Here is a 23,522-nt window from a genome sequence, read left to right as displayed (position 1 = left end):
GGTAGTTACAATTAAGAACTAGAACACCAGTTTTAACCAATGATGCAACATCGTGAAACATGTGCTCTCAAAAGTGGCCTGAAAATTTGGCATTATCTACTAAAATAAAAACTGGACATACTTTATGATCTCTCTTGGAGAAAGACTTGTACCAATCTGCGAGAAGTCATTGACAAGGATCTTCATTGTAGGTTTTTTTGTGTGTTAAAGTGAAAAGTTGAAATCAATCTAAATGACATGAACAGAGATATAGTCATATTTACTTTATGAAAGCCATGCTATTCAATATTATGAAACACTTAAAAATGGAATAGTTTGATATATATGTACTAACATGAAAGGATCTTGAAGATATTGCTGAGTAGTTGTTTTTTTAAAGCAATTCACAGAAAGATACATTCTGTGCTATTCCCTGTAAGCCTAGGGTTCTCCCAATAAAACAATATAATTCACCTGAAGTAAATGTGTGGAAAATTTCAGTTTGATTCACAGCTAACAAACAAGTCCTTTGGAAAGGACTCCTGAATGAGGGTTTTTTGACCTTAACTGTAATGTTTTGTTTTAACAAGGAGAATGCATTATTCATATATACATATTAATTTTGCTTTTGTTTGCTGTGAAAATAAAATTTTTCAAGAAATTAGACATGAATTATGATTACTTATTTAATAAGAAACAGGGGTGAAAGGTAATTATTCTGTATAAAGGCTGTCACAACATATGAAGAATAAAATAAGGCCTTTCGGAAGATTAAAAAAAGACAGATGCGAAGGTTGAGAAGAGATAGCTTCAAGAACGGGACAATGGATTACTGGCAGGCAAAGCAACATGGGTGATGGGAGGAACCTGAGGGGGAGGGGGATCCCTGGTGTGCGCAGGAAGCCACGCTAGAAATCAGAGTTAAAGCGGCGAAGTGGGATCCCACGGGGGCGGGGCTAACGTGGTGCGCACGCGCAACGAGGTCCAGGTGGGCCGCCGCGGCGGAAGAAAGCCACCTACCGACGCTGCGCCGCCGGGCTGCCGCTGCGCATGCGCAGGCGCGCCGGGGCCCGTGTCTCTTTCGCGGCCTCCGCAGCAGCCGCGTCCAGTGGATTTGAGTCTCGCGCTCTCCTCCTTCGCTCGCTGGCGGGTTCGCGCCTCTCTCACGTCCTCGGCCAGCGAGGCTGGGGAAAGAGGTTGGAGGGGGCTGTTGACCGCTGCCTTTAAGTGGTGCTCGGGGCGGCCATGTCGGCCGGCGAGGTCGAGCGCCTAGTGTCGGAGCTGAGCGGCGGGACCGGAGGGGATGAGGAGGAAGAGTGGCTCTATGGCGGTACGGAACTTCCTGTCCTTTCTCCCTGCCCCGGACTCTCTCCGACCTCCCCTCCCGGCGCGCAAACGGCCGTCCTCCCTGGCCCCGCACGGCCGCGCCGGGGGCCTCCGGTACGGAACCTGGTTCGGCCTAACGCGGGCCGGGCGCGGGGTGCGTGCTCCCCACCGGCCACGGCCTCCTTCCGCCCAGCCCACACCCCCAAACACGCTCGCACCCCGCGGCGGTAGCGGCGGCTCTGGGGTTAGGGGCCCCGGACCCTCGCCCTCCCCCTCGCCGGGACTGCTGGGCCACCTCGCCTCCGCGCTTTTTATTTTTTACTTAAAAAACAAAAAAACCACACTAAACGGTTCTGAGCGGTGCTGGTGTGTCTCTCCCAGCCCCTGGGCTGGAGGATGCCCTTCCTGTCCCTGTAAGCAGCAGTTGTTGTGAAGTGGCTCAATAAAGTTGATGCTGTGAAACTAACGTCTTGTTTCTTGATGGTCAGTGTGTATGGAATGCACCTGCAAGGGTACCTCCCTGTCTGAAAGTCGTGCTTTAAAAATAACTAAGAGAGAAAGAAAGAAAGAGATGGAATACACTATGGCCCATAAAGAAAACCCCGAGTGTCTCCTGTGTGTATCAAGGTGAAGTTTTCTTCTCTAAGAGACTGCACTTGAGCTCACATCATGGCAGTAACATGCCCCTTAGGCTTATAGTTTTCAGTCATCTCATGCATTCGTTTTTCTCTAAATAAATGTAATACATCATGGCACTTCCGTTTTGAAAAGCACTTTAGACATTTGCTTTTTAACTGTTATTAAGTCACAGCCCCTTCTTGTTTGTTATAGATAGATTTGAAAATTAATACTTGTTCCTTGTCAGAAATGTATATCCTTGATTGTCTTTAGAATAGTATAGTGGAAGTATAGGTTTGAGCACCGCGATGATGTGACTTTGACAAACTTTGATTTTGATAAACTTGTAAAATAAAATAATTTGTCTTTGGTGGCAAGATTTAGCAGTAGTAATACTCTTTGACATGTAAATGTGTGGGATTTTTTAACGAATATTTAGAAGTCTTTAATACCACTTTAAGTTTATTTTTATGGGAGTAAAGTCTGATTTTATTTTATTTTTTCATAAAAAGACATGTCTTGTTAAGTCATTATAAGGTGATCTAACTTTGGATGTGCTTATAGGCCCATGGGACGTGCATGTGCACAGTGATTTGGCAAAGGATCTAGGTTAGTGCTTGTGATGATCACTTCAGATTTTCATACTACTAGTTTCTTTAAGAGTAGTTTGTTAATTTTATTTACTTATTTATGTATTTATTTTTTTTTTTTTGGTAGATGAAAATGAAGTTGAAAGGCCAGAAGAAGAAAATGCCAGGTTAGTGAAATTTCTTGTGGATACTTAACACAGATACTGTGATACAGTGGTTCTGTCAACAAGTTAAAATTATTTCATTGTAATCCTGGGTTTGATTACATTTTGACTAAAGGTTGGAAGACACCGAATCCTTGGGAGTTTATTCCTGTTTCAGGACATAATCTTAGACTAGTCTGTTTATTTTCTAGTAGCTGAGGGGAAAAAGATTTTAAATACTTTTCAGTAAGGGTTTAAATACTTTTCAATGTTAAGTAACTTTTTATTTTTATTTTTTATTTTTTTAAATGTATTTTATTGATTTTTCACAGAGAGGAAGGGAGAAGGATAGATGGTTAGAAACATTGATGAGAGAGAATCATCGACTAGCTGCCTCCTGCACACCCCCCACTGGGGATGTGGCCTCAACCAAGGCACATGCCCTTTACCGGAATCGAACCCGGGACCTTTCAGTCCGCAGACCAACGCTCTATCCACTGAGCCAAACCGGTTTCGGCAAGTAACTTTTCATTCTTAAGTGGAGTATACAGTATATCCATTAAGACTATTAAGAAAAAACTTAAAAATTTTAAAAATACATAATCTTAAGTTACAATGAATATTTATGATGGTGTAATGCACTTTGGTTATAATTTCAGCATTTTGTATTTAAATGCAAAGTATAATTAATGAACCTGACACAAGAGTAGTTCCCTTTTTTTAGGTGACTGGAAAAGTGTAAGTATCATTTAAGGAACATGTACAGGGAGCCAGAAACTGAATTCTAAATTTCAGAAAAGCTTCTGTATACAAGTTAATGGGTATGCTGACATTACTCTGACCAGAGGCCTTAGAGTTCTATAATGAATGGGGGAGGGGTGGTTAAAAACAAACGACTTTTAGAGAATATTTGGTTTTAATAAGGGAGGGAAATAGTACTTCACAACCACGAGGATGGCTGTGATAAAGACAGCAACAAGGTGTTGGTGAGGATATGGAGAAATTGGTACCCTCATACACTGATGTTGGGATTGTAAAATGGTGCAGCTACTTTGGGAAACAGACGGAGTCTTAAAAAGATTAAACACAAAGTCACAATATGATTTAGGATTGCCAATCCTTGTTCTATACCTTAAGAGAAATGAAAACATATATCTACGCAAAAACTTGTTAGGTTCTGTTCTGCAGATTTATGTGAAACTACCTTTAACGAGACCAATTCTGCCATACATCATTTGGTATAAACAAAGTTATGTTCCTAAGCATCTCATAAGAAAGTGGTGTTTAGGAAAGGATAATATTCGGGCATCTTCTGTACAGGAGTATTCATAGTAGCCAAAAAAAAATGGAAATAACCAATGTTTATCAAATAATGGATAGATAAATGTAGTATATTTATACAGTGGAATACTATTTGACAGTAGAAGGAAATGAATTATTTGTGTGTTGCAAAATGGGTGAACCTTGAAAACATGCTAAGTGAAAGAAGCCAGTCACAAAGGACTGCATATTGTATAATTTTATTTATATTAAATCGACAGAATATGTACATTCATAGAGATATAAGTACTTAGTGTTGCCCTGACTGAGTACAGGTCAAAATGGGAGTGACTAATATATACAAGATTTTTTGGGGGGTTGGGGGATTGGTGAAAATGTTCTGGGATTAGATAGTTGTTGTTGAACTATTCTATAAATATATTAGTAATGATAATTGATAATAAATAATTAATAATAATAATAATTAATGTCGTTTTCTAATACTTTTTTAAATCGAATTTATTTAAACAATACAACAAAATTTAATCAACAATATAGTTGCCGTTGTTTGCTACTACTTGTGCCCAACGCTCAGGAAGCATTTTAATCCCTCTGTTGTAAAATTCTTGTGATTTTGATGCAAAAAATTCAGTCAATGCATTTTTGAGGCATTCTTCATTATTAAATTTTTTTCCAAGAAGAAAGTTTTGCAAAGAACGAAACAAATGGTAATTGGAAGGGGCAATATCAGGAGAATATGCAGGTTGAGGAAGAACTTCCCATTCCAACTGGCGCAGTTTTTCAGCAGTGATTCTTGCAGTATGCGGTCGTGCGTTATCGTGGTGAAGAATTACGCCCTTCCGATTAATCAGCGCGGGTTCTTTTTCTCTTAAAGCTTGGGCTAACCTTTCCAATTGGGCACTATACACTGCACTTGTAATGGTTTGGGTAGATGGTAAAAGTTCATAATGAAGAATTCCTTTAAAATTCCACCAAACACACAACATCACTTTTTTCGCATGCAAGTCAGGTTTTGGCGTGGGCTGTGGAGCCTCATTTTTGTCCAACCATTGAGGCCGCCTTTTCAAATTAACATACAGCACCCATTGTTCATCTCCGGTAACAATTTGCTCTAAAAACGGCAAACGGTTTTGACGAGAGAGGAGCGAACTGCAAATTGTGACTCTTTGATTGATTGTCAGTTGTTGTCGGTCAACTCATGAGGAACCCATTTTCCAAACTTTTGGACTTTGCCAAGTGCACGCAATTGATTGGAAATTGTTTTTTGTGAACAATTTAAAGTTGTCGCAAGCTCTTGTTGGGTAATTTGAGGATTTTGCACCAAAAGAGCTTGAAGAGCTTCTTGATCAAAATTGGACACACGGCCTCGACCACTCTTGTCATCTAACGAAAAATTTCCCTGGCGAAATTTCTCAAACCAACGCTGGCATTTTCTGGCGCTAACTGCATCTTGACCAAGAGCACTACAGATGTTTTTTGCAGCCTCACTTGCTTTTCTTCCTAATTGGAACTCGTAAAGCATGCAGTGCCCAATATGCTCTTCATCCGCCATCTTCTTAGCCCTAGTTTTGCAACACAAACCAAACCAAACACAAACTTTTTCAAGCAAAACTTGTTAATTGCACTTCACACGTTCTGTAGATACCACGTGTTTGAAGGTTATGTCAATACAAGTCAACGCCAAGCAAGATTTTAAACAAATGTTAAAAACGACATTAATTATTACTAGACCCATTGAGTTGCGCATTTGAGATGAGTGGATAGTGTGGTGTATGAATTATATCTCAAAGCTGTTATTTGAATACAAGTGAAGGGAGAGACAAAGTAAGAAGTATAAATAGAAATAGCTTTGGGGATGCTGAAATTAGCCTATTCTTCCTCATAATTATTCCTTATGTAGAAAGACATTTAAAAAACAAACTACTCATTGTTATATTTGAAATTTTATCACCTGGCTTTTAAATGTATGTATTCAACCTAGTTTCTAATGCTAATCTTAGCCATAGGGTGAGGATTTGTGTAATTTATAATTTTGAAAGTAATTAAATACTCTTTATACCCTGTTTAACAGTTAGTTAAGAAATTAATTGATAACAAGGTCTAGACTCACAACTAAATACACCTTTTTGTGAGCTAATTTTTATTTCATTCATTTTTGTTAATACCAGTTTTTGGTTATATGGATAATTCTTGAAGCTTATTTCTGATTAAACATTATTTAATTTTAATTCCACAATACACAGCTCAATTAAATTTATTGGAGAGGTACCTTTTGCCTTGCCTAAGTACTACCAAAAATGTCTTTATATTCCTTAATAAAACTTTATTTAGTGAGCTATTAAACTAATTTAATCTTATGGGAAAGATCTACCCTTCAGATTTTATTTTTCTAGAAAATGTTTATAATTTTATAATGTTTTTAGCATTTTAATGGTGATAGAGAATTAAAACTCCTAAAGGTTTATTGGGAAAGAGAGCAACAAACCAGAGTTCTAGTATCCATGTTGGTACAAAATTGCATTTCCCCAAGTAAGCTGAGTCCTTGTTAGAATTTTCTCCAGCTTCTTTGTGACTGGTTCATTATTAAAACCGATGCTCTTCTTAACCATTGCATTTTACTGTCTCCAATTCTCTCATGTTTTACCTATCCATGTCTTGGTTAACCATATTGTTTTTTGACATAAACAAGTTGAACTTCTTTCTGGCTACCTGGAAGCTTATTTAAGCAGGAGTAAATGTACCAAAGAAATATAGTTTCAGGTTTGTTTTCTTGAGTCAAGCAGTAAAACAATGAAAATATAACATAAACTATAGTTTTTATTTTTCATTCTACTTTATTTGGAGGTTGTATTATAAAATGCCAAGGTAGAGAGGTTAAATTGATTTATATAGAAACTGCTTGATACAGAATGAAGTTTAGAAGATAGCAGAAATCTAATGAGGTCTTTGACCTAAGTAATTGTTAGTTGCTTTATACTTGCATTTCCTTTTCTATAAATGAGGTTAATGGTTAATTCCCACTATGAAAATTATAATTATTAAAAAAATAAGAAACCAATTAACGCTATAGTACTAGAAGTTGTATTTGATTGTAAATGGCCAAGTGTTTGTGATAAGACATTTGTGAAAAAGATATAAGAGAATAAGAGTATTTTACGATTGTGTCAATTTTTTTATAACGGCGACTTCAAGATAACTGGCCTTAAAAAAAGTTTTTTAATGCATCAAAAGTTATCTACAGCTATCTTTAGTGTCAAATTGGAAAGCAGTCTTAAATGAATATAAACTTTTTTATTTTAAAATTTATTTTCTATACAAGGAACATACTAGTACATCCAATAAAGTGATGAAACAGAAAGCCAGGAAAAAGAATGTATGTTAACTGAATACTAAAAGAGATAATGTGATCATATTACAAATCTGAAAATAGGAAACTTACATAGTCCTTGACAATTACATTTAGTTGTGGCACACACACACACACACACACAGGATGTTTGATAAAAGTTTAGGATAAGTATAAATGTGATGCATATTTTTACAGTGTAAAAAAAACAAACCTTAAATTATATTCCACCATTAAATTGCAAATTTGACACCATTAACAAATTTGGAGGGAGTTCCATTCTATTTCTAATGTTGAGTAAAGCATGAGAAATACAGAGTAGGTAGTTTTTACTATTTATTTTCTTACCATCTAGTGGAGACAATTTTAGGAAACTATCAGGCATAGCTTAAAAATACTAGGATATCTTATCTGTACTTCTCAGAAGTAATACTGACCACATGCACTTATTTTTGTTGTTTGTAGTGCCAATAATCCTCCATCTGGAAATGAAGATGAAACGGCTGAGAATGGCGTACCTAAACCGGTAACATAAAGATTTGAAATCTCTTTACTTCTCTGTTTAAAATCTTTATCAATAGTTTTACCTTCACTAAGGAAGAAAGCCAAAATTCAATATGACTTTAATTATCCTCCTTGATCTGGCCCCCTCTTAACATCACTTACCTCATCTCGTGCCATCAAAAGCATAACGAAGAGAAGTAGTGGCAAGATTTCAGATGAAATAGAGCATTGTGCATAGGCTTGATGTTTATTTCAAGGAACTGGTTATAGATCATCTACATAGATTATACCCTGATTTTCAAAGCAGACATTTGAGTCTTAAATCCTAAGTTTGATTGCCATGTTTTTTTTTCAGCAAAAAGTTTTTTGTATAAGTGATAGTATTTGACCTCATTGAAAGTGATGTTTTTTGGGGTGTGTGTGAACATATGGATCCTATGACTATTTTTAGCATTTTATTCCCGTCCCCATAGTTACTCTACAAATTTGTATCAAAAATTATTACGCCTAATTTTTCTACTTTTAAAATTGACTATTTTGTGACAAAGCACAAAATAGCCTTTTAGAGCCACAACAAACGCTTGTAAATGGCCTTTCTTTTACTTATAGAAACAAAGTATTCCCTCAACCTTTTGCATGCAGGGCCTCTTTTAGGTGTAAATGAATTCCAGGAATAAGTGAGGTGCTCTCGAACTATTTGGTGCTTTTTAAAAAAAAATTTTTTTAATATATTTTATTGATTTTTTTACAGAGAGGAAGAGAGAGAGATAGAGAGCCAGAAACATTGATGAGAGGGAAACATCGACCAGCTGCCTGCTGCACACTCCCTCTGGGGATGTGCCCACAACCAATGTACATGCCCTTGACCGGAATCGAACCTGGGACCTTTCAGTCCACAGACTGATGCTCTGTCCACTGAGCCAAACCGGTTTCGGCTAAAAAATTTTTTAATCTTCACCTAAGGATATTTTTCCCATTGATTTTTTTAGAGCAAGTGGGCGGGAATTTGAGGGGAAGAGAAAGATTAAATTGGTTTCTTCTCACACACGCCCTTACTAGGCCAATAAGGACCCTACTGCCCAGGAATTCGTCCTTGACGAAAGCACAGCCACGAGCTTTAGGCTCTCTGGCCAGTGCTCTACCACTGAGCAGCATTGGCCAGGGCTATTTGCTGGTTTTTCACCTTGACACTGACTGTTAAAATTGTTTGCCTCTTAACTTTATATATTCTTTTCACCAAGAACTTCTCAAATACTTTTTAATAATTTTATCTTCTCTCTATATTAGTAAATTGCGTTAGATTCTTTTTGCAAAAGGAGCAGTTATAAATGATAAAATGATGCCGGTAAAAGAGGTTTTCACATTCTTATCCTTTTTACCATGTAAATCATTGAAGTTATAAATGAATTGAAATAAGGATCAGTTCTGTGAGCTTTTAACTTTTTTCTATAAATCTGTAGCTTAATTGCAAAATGGTTATTTTTTTCATTTATTCATATCAAATATTGAATTGGATTATTGAATGTATTTCATAATTGTTTATGTTGGTATAGAAAGTGACTGAGACTGAAGATGATAGCGATAGTGACAGTGATGATGATGAGGATGATGTCCATGTCACTATAGGAGACATTAAAACGGGAGCACCACAGTATGGGTAAGTTATTTTTAAGTAACAATTGTGTGACTAAATCAAAGATAGTATGCTTTTTTTCAAGCCATTAGTGGTTGATTTAATTGAAACACTTTGCATCATGTTGTATACCTGAAATTAGTATTATTATTTGATTTCTAAGAGGGAGAGGTAGAGAGAGAGAGAAACGCCTGTGATAAAAGAGAATAATTGATTGGCTGCCTCATGTATGCCCTCTGTTGGGGATTAAGCCCCGAAACGTGGGCACAGTATATGTTAGGTTTTAATTGCAGCCTATGATAAAAGGAATTTCACCATGACAATATTTCTTTTCTAAAGATAATTAGGTAAAGTTACATGGGAGTAACAGTATATTTGATTCCTGAAATTAAAGTTTTTTTTTTTTTTAATATATTTTATTGATTTTGTACAGAGAGGAAGGGAGAGATAGCAAGTTAGAAACATCGATGAGAGAGAGTCATCGATCAGCTGCCTCTTGCACACCCCCTACTGGGGATATGCCCGCAACCAAGGTACATGCCCTTGACCGGAATCGAACCCGGGACCCTTCAGTCCCCAAGCCGAAGCTCTATCCATTGAGCCAAACCGGTCTCGGCTGAAATTAAAGTTTTTATAAATGAATTGAATACAACAAATTCTTTAGTTGGAATTAGAAAACCTTAATTTGCAGTTTGCATTTGTATTGTTTTGTGATTTTATTATCCAAAGCTGAGTTTAGGTTTTTAATTTTTTTGTCTAGTAAAACAGTATCAACAATATTGCTTTTTGATTATCACAGTGTTTTTTTAAATTATTAATTATCCTGTAGACTTTTTTCAGTAAAATTCTGAATCAAGTGAATGACTGATTAAGTATGTATAAAATCTTACGGAAATATTGGAAGGGATATATTAAAGTACAGGTTGTGATTTTGTTTTTGTGTTAGCATAAGAGTCAAGGTTGTATTCTGTGTTTTTTAGATTGGATGTACAATGTAGTTGTCCATTGGGCACATAAAATATAGTTCATTAACCTGTTAACCAAGCGGGACCTATAAATACGTCAAACGTAAACAATATCGGGAATGGATAGGATGTATGAATACGTCCTTGAAATATATGTTGCGCCCCGAGAGGGACGGTATATATTTTTTGTAATCTTTTTTTTTTTTTTTTTTTTTAATATTTTATTGATTTTTTTTACAGAGAGGAAGGAAAGGGGAGGGATAGAGAGTTAGAAATATCGATGAGATGAGATGAGAGAAACATCGATCAGCTGCCTCTTGCACACACCCCACTGGGGATGTGCCAGCAACCAAGGTACATGCCCTTGACCGGAATCGAACCCGGGACCTTTAGGTCCGAAGGCCGACGCTCTATCCACTGAGCCAAACCAGTTTTGGCTATTTTTTGTAATCTTTATCATTGTTTGTAAAATTTATAATTTTTTAATTCGACGTGTCCATTTTTTTTGTCGGTATTTTCTTTTCTTTTTTTAATTTTGTATTTTCCTTTGTGCTTTATATATATAAATAAATGAAAAAAAATATATATTTCATTTATTTTTATTAAGTATAAATAAAAAAAAATAATATGAAATTATGTCCTCCGGGCGTGATGTACTGACATGTCCTAGTGAAAGAGTACGTGCCCTTACAGGTTGCGTCATTAAAATGGGAAATCCCCGGTTAACAGGTTAAGCAGCCTTACCTGGAATCAACCAATATATATATACAATACACATCAGTACATTTGAAGTTGTGTGGGCAAAAATAGGTTAATAATGATGATGCCGATGATAATATAATTATTAATAAATAATAATATAAAAATACATTGTTTACTATATTCACAACTGTAAATCTACTGTTCCTACCCCTACATTTTATCTCTTCAGTAGAGCCTTTGTTTGCAAAAGTTTTTTATTTCAGGAACTCACTTTATTGTTCAGATTATTACAATTGTTCCTCTTTCCCCCCCATAGTTCCTCTTTTCCCCCTCCACCTGGTTCCCATCCCACCCTCTTCCCTTACCTCCCCTCCATCACTGTCCTCATCCATAGGTGTACGATTTTTGTCCAGTCTCTTTCTGCACCCCCCACATTCTTTTCCCCCTGAGATTTGTCAGTCTACTCCCTTTCTATGCCCCTGATTCTATTATGTTCACCAGTTTATTCTGTACATCAGATTTTTAATTCACTTGATTTTTAGATTCACTTGTTAATAGATATGTATTTGTTGTTCATAATTTATATCTTTACCTTTTTCTTTTTCCTCTCCTTCAGCATTCATATAATACTGATTTGGTGTTGATGAACTCCTTTAACTTTTTCTTATTTTTGAAGCTCTTTAGCTGACCTTTGATTCTGAATGTCAGCTTGGCCGGGTAGAGTACTCTTGGTTGTAGGCTGTTGCTAATCATCACTTTGACTATTTCTTGCCACTCCCATCTGGTCTGCATAGTTTCTGTTGAGAAATCAGCTGACAATCGTATGGGTGCTCCCTTGTAGGTAATTAACTGTTTTTCTCTTGCTGCTTTTAATATTCTCTTTCTGTCTTTTGCTCTTGGCATTTTAATTATGATGTGTCTATGTGTGGTCCTTTTGGATTCCTTTTGTTTGGGGTTCTGTGTGCTTCCTGGACTTGTAAGTTTATTTCTTTCACCAGATGGGGGAAGTTTTCAGTCATTTCTTCCAATAGGTTTTCAGTATTTTGCTCTCTCTTCTGGCACCCCCATAATTCTGATGCTGGTACACTTGAAGTTGTCCCAGAGGCTTCTTACACTGTCTTCAAATTTTTGTATTATTTTTTCTTTTAGCTTTTCCAGTTGAGTGATTTTTGCTTCTTTGTATTTCAAATCTTTGACTTGATTCTTGAGTTCCTCTAGTTTGCTGTTGGGTGTCTCTATAATGTTTTTTATTTCAGTCAGTGTATGTTTAATTTCTAGTTGGTCCTTTTCCATATCCTCGAGGTCTCTCTCATATCCTCGAGGGTCTCGCTAAATTTATTGGCCTTGTCTAGGAAATTCTTGAAAAACCTTATAACCATGGTTTTGAACTCTATCTCCAGTTCTTTATTTTCCTCCATTTCTTTCATTTGTGATCTGTTTCTTTGTCTCCGCATTTTCATTGCTTCCCTGAGTTGGTAGAGTAGCTTTTTGTGCTAGGTGTCCTATATGGGCCAGTCCCTAGTTATCTGAGGTGGACACTTGTTGCACCTCTTTGTGGACTGTGTGTACAGTCTTGTTGTAATTAAGTCTTGATTGTTGTTGGTATCAGTGGGAGGATTTGACTTCCAGGCCAATTGGCTGTGAGGATTAGCTGTGTTTATGCCAGGTGACAGCCTTATTTGATTAGGCTTGCAAAATTGCAGAAGCCTCTGTGCTCAGCTTGGATGGGGCAGAGTTTCAGGGTACAGCCTACAGCCTTGGCTTCCTGTCAGCCCTGCCCTATGGCTGCATGCACCTCTGAGAGAAAGGTGCCCTCACGTTTTGCCCGCTGCCAGACAGTTTAGTCTCTCCCCCAATGAATCTGGATTCCCAGATTCTCACCTGGAACTGGGGTTCAAAGCAGTCAGAACTGGGGTTCAGTGCAGTCCGGAGCTTTTGTCTCCTTCCTGCTAGGACAATCCAGTGGCACAGTCAACAGTCTGTCCTCTGTGCTCATTCATGTGCGTGCCTCCGGATCTCTGCCTTTCGCCGCTCCCCTGAGTTTCCGCCTTATAGCAGCCTAGATTCTCCCCATATGGGAGCCTGGGTCCCTAGGGTCTTTCCTGGAACTGGAGTTCAGTGCATTCGGAACTGGGGTTCAGCCCAGTCCGAGCTTTTATCTCCTTCCCACTAGAGAACGCCAGCCAGACACTAAGCCGCCCTGTCCTCTCCAGCTCCATCCTGTCTGTGTGCGCCTGTGTCTCTGTACCTGTCTTTTACAGCTCCTCTGATTTTCCTTGTGGTTTTCTCTTTCCTTCTACCCTGTTTCCCCGAAAATAAGACAGTGTCTTATATTAATTTTTGCTCCCAAAGATGCGCTAGGTCTTATTTTCAGGGATGTCTTATTTTTCCATGAAGAAGAATACGGTACACATTTATTGTTAAATGAAAATAAAGGAAATTTATTACCTGTATATGGTACGGTAGTTGTCAACACAAACCAGACAAACTGTGAATCCTACAGTATCAAGAATTTACTCATTTATTCAATGACAATCATGTCATCATCTTCTGGAACATCATCATAACAATCCAATTCCTGAATTTCCTGGTGAATTTCTTGTGACTCCATTTCTTTCAGAATCAGTGGGCCAAATCTCTCATGTTTAGCAATAGCACTGTCTTTAAATGAGTACTTCTTGTCAAGGTAGCCTGCTCGCAGTGCATTTGCAATGCAACTGTCAGTGATTTTCTCCCATGAATTCTTCACCCAAGTCACAACTTCTTGCAGTTTAGGTTTCACAAAGTTAATGAGGCAGAGTCTGGGGTGGGTGGGGCCCTTACTTTTGGTAGGGTACCTTATATTTCACTCAAAAGGAAACCTGTAAGTAGGTCTTATTTTCGGAGGATGTCTTATTTTCGGGGAAACACGGTAGTTGTAGAATTTCCAGTCAGTCAGCTTTCCTGTGGTTCTGGATAATGTCTGTTTTGTCTTTTAGTTGAATTTTTGAAAATTGTTGTGCGAATCTGCAGTTTAGGTTTTTACCCATGCTGCCATCTTGGTTTCTCCTCTCCATGGGTATTTGAAAGAGGATTTATCAACAATAGAAGGTGCAGGAAGGAGTAAAGGGAGGTCACTGTATTTGGGAATAAGGTAGAGAAATTTTATTCTTGCAGATTGCTGTGTATGTTGCGTCAACTAGGAAATGAGGAATGAGGAAAAAGCATATAAACTATTTTCTTCCCAGCCAAATTTTCTGTGAAGTGTGCTATAGTGGGATATTGAGTTAGTGGCAGGTAGGTTTCAGAAAAGGGAAAACAAGTCAAACTTTTAAATAATATTTTTATCTTTTATTGAGGAAATGACAGACTTTGAAATTAGTTTAAAACATTTTCTAAAATGTGAGAGTCATTGTCAGTTTATTCAGTTACTATGTGATTGTATAATTTGTATAATTAAATGTATTGCTATTTCTGTTTAAGTTTCTCAGGATAATTTTTATTTTGGTTTTAGGAGTTATGGTACAGCACCTGTAAATCTTAATATCAAGACAGGAGGAAGAGTTTATGGATCTACAGGTAAACTTTTTATTTGCAGCTGTATCAATAGGAAAATAAGACATATCTGAGTAGGTGATAGGTTGTAATAGGTCAATTAAAAATGCCAGTTTTGACCATATAGCATAGGTTAGGTAATAAATATTTTAGGCTATATGGGCCATATAGGATTCCTGCCAGGTGTTTTGCTTGTTTATTTAACTTGTTTGTGATACAACTATTTAAAAGGTAAAAGCATTTATCTCACAGACTGTACAAAAAGTGATATAAAACATGCAAGTTAGCAATTTCATAGTGGTACAGGAATCCCTTATTATAAAGAACAAGTCCCTAATCTCTTTATCCATTTTATGTTATAGCTATACCATAAAGTTTAACTTTTATTTATCAGTATGGTAAACATTACTCCAGTGCTTTGTTTTGGAACCTTAGACATATTGAGTGCTAGTAAAAAGGTGTCAGTATATCTTATCTCCTAGCCTCTTGCTAATGTAGCTTCTTCACCATTTTGTAATTTTATAAAATAGGATCAAAAGTCAAAGGAGTAGACCTTGATGCACCTGGAAGCATTAATGGAGTTCCACTCTCGGAGGTAGATTTGGATTCTTTTGAAGATAAGCCATGGCGTAAACCTGGTAAGTTTACGGTGGATTATATTGGTTTCAAAAGATTTATAGTATAAACAGTCATTAGAAAGTATTTTTCAATATCAATTTAGGATATTATTGTTTTAATGTAATTTTTGTAGTCTTGAGCAAAGGTGAATAATAATGAATTAATGTAATCAATTAATCATTATTAATGAATTTATTAAATCTTGCTGTGAGCCTAGCATTATAGTAAAGTAGACTTGCATATTTTATTATAATGCATTTCTAGAGGAAATAATTCTGAGAAAAAGTTCTTAAAATTCTGTTGCTTTATGGTAATTGAGAGAGCTGGTAAAATTAGAGTGATAAGACTAATAGAACTCTAAATTTATATTTTACAGATTATTAAATTTTATATGCTGCAAAACAATAGACTTGAAACATTTGTATACTAAAAGTGTGTTTTATCTTTAGGTGCTGATCTTTCTGATTATTTTAATTATGGGTTTAATGAAGATACCTGGAAAGCTTACTGTGAAAAACAAAAGAGGATACGAATGGGACTTGAAGTTATACCAGTTACCTCTACCACAAATAAAATTACGGTAATTAATAAAATGTTCCAAAATACCCCAGCATTTTCTACTATTTCAATATTACTTCTAAATAAATCTCTTTTTCCTTTAAATGTGGTTAAAAGCTATACGATAGTTTAAAAATTCTGTTGTTGTTACCATGTTGGGTTTTTTCCCTTTCAGTTTCATATTAATGATTTTCTGATGATCTTTGTTTAAGTCTCAGATTAGCCACAGCTAGTTTGTCTTTATATGGCCTATCAGTTAAAGATTATGTGGTATCTTAATGGGGAATATGCAATTTAACTTAGGCCGAAGACTGTACTATGGAAGGTACACCAGGTGCAGAGATCCAAGATGGCAGATTCAATCTTTTTAAGGTGAATCTTAGTAAATTGTCCTTGGTTGCTCTCATTATTTTGTTCTTGAGTCTGCTTCCATACCACTACTTAAGGACAATAATAAAGTGGAATAACTCCTTTTTCCCAAACCTTCAGCTTCTTGGTGACTTACAAAGTTGCTGATGTTTTATCTCCACTTTTGCAAGCATTTGAATTAGTATATGTTTGTAGGAGATTTTAGTTCACACCAGTAGGTTAAGCTCATTGTGGATCACACTATAATCTTTATCAGATTTAGGGATTTATTTTACCTAATTTTATTTTTAAAAATGGTAAGGAAGATGGCTTATTATCAGCTTGACAACTGAAATTATTGGTGTAAAGATAGATCAGGAATCTTCCTTATTCTTTGAGAGTCTCTTAAGAGATAAAATAGGATTAAATAGGATAAAACCATTCACTTTTAAATTAATACTAAAAGAGGAGTAGGGTTTAGTGAGGAACTTGCATGCTGATTGTATTACCACTTGGGTGTCAGGTCTTGACTTCTGGCTTCTTCATTTCATATAATCACAGACCTAATCCAAAGAATAATATATTTTCATACTTCTGCAATACATAGCAACCTACTCTTCTCAAAACCTGTTTGTGTACTGCTTTCTTGACCTTAATTCTTAATTATTGATACGTGTATTGAATGACACTGGGATGAAGATTGGGAGTGGCTTTTAGATTGATTTGTATATTTAGGGAAATTTTTGGACAGGAACTTTTTTGTGCTTTTGGGACTGCAGCCCTGTCCACTGAAATAGTGCCTTATACATGTGCTGTATCCACAGATGTAGCTACTCTGCTGGAACACAGTTCTGTGTAGATTAGGGGTGTTGAACTCAATCAGAGAAGGGGCCAAAATCTAAAATCCAGCCTAAATCGCGGGCCGAATGGTTTACTGAACAGTCATAAACTGTCATTGTGATGGAAACGCAGCGGAGTGCAGTGATGACAGCGCGGTGCGGGCCACATTGCAAGGCCTGGCGGGACGGATTTGGCCCGCGGGCCTTGTGTTTGACACATGTGGTGTAGAGAATTTAACTTATGTTCTACCTTCTGGGTATTTGCTGCTTGTTCTGCGGTAACTATTTTGAAAGTGTGTGATGCTGTTTTTCATACTTTAAGTGGTCATCAGGTTCTTTTTGGTGATATCTATTTATTTAGACATTTATCTATAATAATAAAAGCATAATATGCTAATTAGACTGGACAACCTTCCTGATGAAGTCGGGGCTATGAGGGAAGCAGGTGCCTGCAGGCAGGGGAAGGAAGTCTTACTCTTTCATGCATCAGGCCTCTAATTGTTATATATGATTACTGTGAATAGATAAAAAAGTTGTTTTGATGATGAAATGGTTCATTTGCAGTATTGCTTTATATTTTCTCTAACAGAAATGAGAAGTTCCTTTGTAAACTGCCAGCTTCTATATACTTGCTCTTTTTGCAGTTAACTTCATAAACTAAAAAATAAAAAAGAAACTCCTAGGGACTGGTCTCATATTGAAGGTAGCAATTGGGAATGAGTTTTTTAATATTCATACTGTCCATTGAAAAATTATTTTTGAAGTTTCTTTAGGTTATATGAGAGGAAGTCATTGTTTCATTCTGATTCATTAGATTCTGAATTAATAAGGGCTTGAATTTGATCGGTGTAGTCTAAGGACTTTTCCTGACTCAATAATGTGGTTAAATATCACCTATTAAAAATCAATAGGTTATGTATTTTAATATATGTGGCTCACATTTTTTTCTTTATATATATTGAGCTTTTTAGGATATGTTTCATTGATAATGGTCAAAATCTGCAACTAATGGTGTGTGGGAGTGTTTGGCATTTTAGGCTATAATTTGATTTACATTCAATTTCAGAAAAGTTTCTGTCACATTAAGTTTAAGAAATATCCTTGTTCAGATTTCTGTGGGATTCTTCTCTTTTATTATCTATTCTGAAACTCTATAGTGTATAAAAAATTTAAGATATAATTGGTATTTCAAATATGCAGGGGCAAATTTCTTACATATTTAGTGCTAAAATGTATATTAGACAAAATGCTATAGAAATTGGAGAAATGAGAGTTAGAAAGTACTTTGGGATTAGAAATTGCATTGGTTTATTCTATTTCTGGTGTGTGTGTGCAGTGTGTGTATGTCTGTGGGTGTGTATGTTTTAAGATTAAAGTCTGCTTTAATGGTAGAGAAATATATGCAATCTTAAAGCCTTGAGAATATGGAGAAGAGAAGAAAACATTGGAGATTTAGGAAATGGCTTGGACAAAGAAACATGTCTTAATTGAGTAGAATTAAATGAGAGAATTATTTAAATAATTAGTATTATTGGATCAGAGAATTCTTTTTGGAAAGGAGAAGAGAGATGGGTTTGTGGAATGTGGTTGAATTCTAGAAAGCCTAGAAACAAAGACTATGAGTTAGAGAAGTTACAGCCTATTGTGAACAGGAGAGTGATTTAATAAGTTAATACTATTCTGACCTCATTTTGTATTGTGTTTGGATAAAGAAAGTCCAAGCTCTGACCCATTTATCCACCATTTGAACTGGAATTATTAGGATTGGTGAGCAAGAGAAGAAAAATACCTTCCCCAACTTTCCTGTTATATGAGCATTTCCAGTGTATCTAGCATTGTGTTAGATGTTACAGAAAGAGTTTCTATGTTCAAGGAGCTCATGATGAGTGCCATGCACATAAGGGGCTCATGATTTGAGTGAATGAAGTGTCCGTATGAAGAAGCCACGATATATTGTGACAAATGTTATGTTGATGGCTTTGACAAAGTACAGTAGGGAGTTCAGAGGAGAGAGTGAGTTATCCTACATTGTGAAGTCAAGCAAGATAAGAGAGGTCATAATTGAAAGATGAGAGTTTTTATTAGGAGATAAGGAATATAGAACATTATTCTCAGAGAGCAGCATGAACAAAACCAGATAGTGCATGAAAGGACAATGGAGGAGGGTGAGAGGAACTATAGAATAGCCTGGAAATGGTAGAATTAGGGCCATGATGAGAAAGACCTTAATCTTGAACTAGTCTACCAGACTTTTGTGTAAGGGATTGGAAGCTATTTGAAAATTCTTGAGTAGAATAGCATGGGCAAATCTGGTTTATACAAAAGAGAAAGAGAGAGAGAGAGAGAGAGAGAGAGAGAGAGAGAGAGAGAGAGAGAGAGAGAGAGAGAGAGAGAGAGAGAGAGAGAGAAATGGCTCCAGAGAGAGAGAGAGAGAGAGAGAGAGAGAGAGAGAGAGAGGGGGAAATGGCTCCAGAGTAAGTTGTATACTATAAGGAGGAGAGAAGGGAGTCAGAAACCAGATAGGAAATTGTAATAGTACTGTGGGAACTGAATGAACTAGGACCTGAACTTAATTCTGCTGAATAGACAAAGCAACAGATTGAGGAATCTTTATTTTTTTTTTTTAACTTTCATTAAGTAATTTTCAAACATACTAACAAGATGAGAGAAATACTACAAATAACCCTCCATGTGTTTACTATAGTGCTTCATGATGATAAACATTTGACATTCATTAAAGTCTTTTATATACTTCACAAATAGGTTTTATTGTTTTGGTTTTGTTAGTAAAACGAAAGATGAAGTTTAATAAGTATAAAAATAGTCAATTGACAAAAAAATGTGTAATTATATAATTTGGAGCAAGGGGCAAGAGAGGAGTGACTGGTGGGTAACATGTATGTGTAAGAAAAAATTGAACACATCCTTCTCTTAAAATATTTTATGTCCATGAGTGTACATACATAATTTTTCTCTATGAAAGTATTTAAGGGCTTTGTCACCATTATTCTCAAATTGCATAACTTTGTGTCTTGGTCTATTATCATCCATTGTTCCAGGCATTCATTTGTACCCTCTTAATCTGGAATATTCTGGAACATACCCTTCACTTCTGGAATATTCTCTTCTATTATTTTTTAAGTTTCTTTCTACTTCTGTTCAAATATTAGACCTCTTATGTTGGTCTTTTCATTTTTTTTTCTCCCTTATATCTGTCTTCCATATTTTGGGAGATATTTTTAGCCTTATAACCCTAATATGTACTTTTTCATTTCTGCTGTTATACTGTTAACTAGAGTCCTGAAGCCCAAAATTCGTGCAAGGGCTTGGCCCCTGCCCGCCATGGCTTTGTCCAAAAGGATGTCCGGTTTAATTAGCATATTGCACTTTTATTACTATAGCCAAGAAGATTGTCTTCAATTTTAACTGTAGCATCCTGTTTTTGTTCCTGCATGCAGTGATGCAATATTTATTCCCCTCTTTGTCTTTCAAAATATCAATAATATTAATGATAGGTTTATTTTCCCTGCATGCTCTGTTTTCTTAAAGTAGATTTTTTTTTTTTATTCCTCACCTGAGGATATGACTTTATTGATTTTAGAAAGAGAGGGAGGGAGGGAGAGTTAGAGATAGAGATAGAGAGAGAGAGAGAGAAACAGTGATCTGAGAAACATTGATTGGTTACCTTCCCTGTGCATCCTGATAAGGGATGGAACCTGAAACCTAATTTTGTCCTCTCTGGGAATGAAACTCACAACCTGGACATGAAACCCACAACCTGGATGACCCTCAACTAACTGAACCAACCATCTGGACAGCGCTTCAAGTTTATGTTTTAAGTTGATTTTTAGCTTTTGACTTTTCTCAAATGTTTTTTGAACCTTGGCCATTCAGCCATGAGAGAGTTGACCACCAAAAAAGTGGTTGGAAGCTCAGTGCATATGAATATAACTTGTGATTGTAGGCCTTATTGTAGGGTAATGATGGGCATTGTACAGCCCTCAGGGCATATGAGGCCTGATAAGTCATTTGGTTTAGTTCTGAGGACCTTAGGGGTGAGTTAATGAAATGTTTAACCAAATATAGCAGTCTAATTTTTAAGTTGATAATTTTGTATGGCCCAAGAATGATGTAATAAATATTCAAAAGGCCCTTGACAGAAAAAAGGTTCCCCACCCCTGTAGTAGGGCCAAGTTTTTTTCACAGCCCCTCATGTCAGTATCTTTAGGTGGTTTTACTTTTTCTTTTTTGTGGTAATCTCATTTTTTCAGAGAAGAAATTCCAGTATTCTACCCAGAGGATTTACACTTGGGTAAAATTCCTGAACCTTTTGAGTTCCTGCCATGAAAATTAATTGTCTTTGCTTTGTCATTGCTTATATAGGATTCAGTTTTCTTTCAGTTAGCTAAATAAGTTACTGTTTTTTCATCCGCTTTCAGAAGCCCTAGATTTTGTTGCTCTCCCAATCTTTTTGTTCTTGTGGGTTGAAACAAAATTACGATAATTAAGTTATGTGGTTCCTTCCCTTCCCCTTACCTCCCTTCTTTCCTTCCTTCATTCACTCAGCCTCTGCTCATCTTTCCCTCCTTCTGGCTATTGCCATACTGTTGTCTGTGTGCATATGCTATGCTATATGTTCTTTGGCTAATATCTTCACCTTCATCTATCCAGTCCCTTCTATTCCCCTTCCCTCTGATTGCTTTCAGTGTGTTTCATGTATCTAGGCCTCTGACTCTATCTTGTTTATCAGTTTATTTTGTTTATTAGATTCCACAAATACCACAGATGGTATTTGTCTTTCTCTGTCTGGCTTATTTCGCTTAGTATAATAATTTCCAGGTACATCTGTGCTGTTGAAAAAGGTAAGACTTCCTTCTTTTTTGCAGCTACATAGTATTCCCTTGTATAAACTTACCACAACTTTTTTTATCCATTCCTCTGTTGATGGGCATTTGGGCACTTTCCAGATCTTGACTATTATAAACCAGAGGCCTGGTGCACGAAATTTGTGCACGGGGTGGGGGTGGGGGGATGTCCCCCAGCCCAGCCTGCAACCACTCCAATCAGGAACCCCTCAAGGGATGTCCGACTGTCTATTGTAGGGGTGTCGAACTCAATCAGAGAAGGGGCCAAAATCTAAAATCCAGCCTAAATCACGGGCCGAATGGTTTACTGAACAGTCATAAACTGTCATTGTGATGGAAACACAGCAGAGTGCAGTGATGACAGCGCGGTGCAGGCCACATTGCAAGGCCTGGCGGGACGGATTTGGCCCGCGGGCCTTGTGTTTGACACATGTGGTCTATTGGGATCATGCCTACACAGAGATCATCCCTCTCACAATCTAGGACTGCTGGCTCCCGACTGCTCACCTGCCCCTGATTGCCCCTAACTGCTTCTGCTAACTGCTTCTGCCTGCCAGCCCCTAACTGCTAACTGCTTCTGCCTGCCAGCCTGATTGGTGCCTAACTGCTTCCCTGCCAGCTTGATTGCCCCTAACTGCCCTTTCCTGCATGCCTGGTCCCCCCCAACTGCTCTCCCCTACAGGCCTGGGTCCCCCCAAACTGCCCTACCCTGCAGGCCCAGTATTCCCCAACTTCCCTACTTGGCGACCAGGTCACCCCTAACTGCCCTCCCCTGAAGGTTTGATTGCCCCCAACTGCCTTCTCTTGCAGGCCTGGTGCCTACCAACTGCCCTTCTCTGCAGGCATGATTGCCTACAACTGCCGTTGCCTGCTGGCCTGATTCCTCCCAACTGCCCTCCCCTGCTGGCCATCTTGTGTGTGTTGGAGTGATGCTCAATTTGCATATTACTGTTTTATTGGATAGGATAATACTGCTATGAACAGACACGTATACTTTCTGACTGGTATTTCCCAGAAGTGGTATCACTGGGTCAAAAGGCAATTTCATTTTTAATTTTTTAAGGAAACTCTAGACTGTTTTCTACAGTGGCGGCACTAGTCTGCATTCCCACCAACAATGTATGAGGGTTCCCTTTTCTCTATGCTCTTGCCAGCACTTGTTTGTTGATTTATGATAGTAGCCATTCTGGCATGTATGAAGTGATAGGTTATTGTGATTTTAATTTGCATTTCTTTGATAATTAGTGACATTGAACATTTTTTTCATATACTTATTTCCATCTGTATGGAGAAGTATTTATTCAGGTCCATTATTTAATTGCTTATCTTCCTGGTGGTCATTTTTTTTAAGTTCTTTATATATTTTAGAAATTAACCCCTAATCAGATGTTGCATTGCCTTTTTTTTCTTTATACCATTGTTCTCTACCTTTTTCTTAAAGCAGACCCTTTTACATTTCTTGCAATGATGGTTTGGTGATCATGAACTCATTTATTAGTGTGTGTTTTTTTAATGTCTGGGAAGCTCTTTATTTCAAATTTTAAACGATAGCTTTTTGGATAGAGTAGTCTTGGATGCAGGTCCTTGTTTTTTATTGCTTTGAATACTTCATGCTAATCTCATCTGGCCTGAAGTTTTTCTTGAGAAATCAGCTGCCAGCCTTATGGGAACTC

At 37.1% G+C, this 23,522-nt stretch overlaps 1 protein-coding gene across 25 annotated transcripts in view; it reads left to right on the top strand.

Moving 5' to 3' along the window:
* Window positions 1-1,019: 1,019 nt before the first annotated feature.
* FIP1L1 (factor interacting with PAPOLA and CPSF1) overlaps window positions 1,020-23,522 on the top strand; it is a 74,475-nt gene continuing 51,972 nt past the window's right edge. For 5 of the 25 annotated variants that reach the window (XM_036416338.2, XM_036416320.2, XM_036416404.2 and 2 more), the window contains exons 1-7: window positions 1,022-1,309; window positions 2,641-2,680; window positions 7,749-7,809; window positions 9,341-9,444; window positions 14,581-14,645; window positions 15,152-15,259; window positions 15,689-15,819. In XM_036416338.2, the coding sequence (XP_036272231.1) occupies window positions 1,225-1,309; window positions 2,641-2,680; window positions 7,749-7,809; window positions 9,341-9,444; window positions 14,581-14,645; window positions 15,152-15,259; window positions 15,689-15,819 (594 nt within the window). In that variant the 5' untranslated portion in view covers window positions 1,022-1,224. Of the gene's footprint in view, window positions 1,310-2,487; window positions 2,533-2,640; window positions 2,681-7,748; window positions 7,810-9,340; window positions 9,445-14,580; window positions 14,646-15,151; window positions 15,260-15,688; window positions 15,820-16,100; window positions 16,170-23,522 lie in introns of all 25 variants that reach the window. The other 20 variants (XM_045572567.1, XM_036416328.2, XM_036416271.2 and 17 more) reach the window with 9 other exon arrangements.

This window comes from Pipistrellus kuhlii, unplaced genomic scaffold (assembly GCF_014108245.1).
Source record: "Pipistrellus kuhlii isolate mPipKuh1 unplaced genomic scaffold, mPipKuh1.p scaffold_m20_p_1, whole genome shotgun sequence".
Classification (NCBI taxonomy): domain Eukaryota; kingdom Metazoa; phylum Chordata; class Mammalia; order Chiroptera; family Vespertilionidae; genus Pipistrellus; species Pipistrellus kuhlii.
The sequence above is the reverse complement of the archived record's forward strand: the minus strand, read 5'-3'. Positions and strand labels throughout refer to the sequence as shown.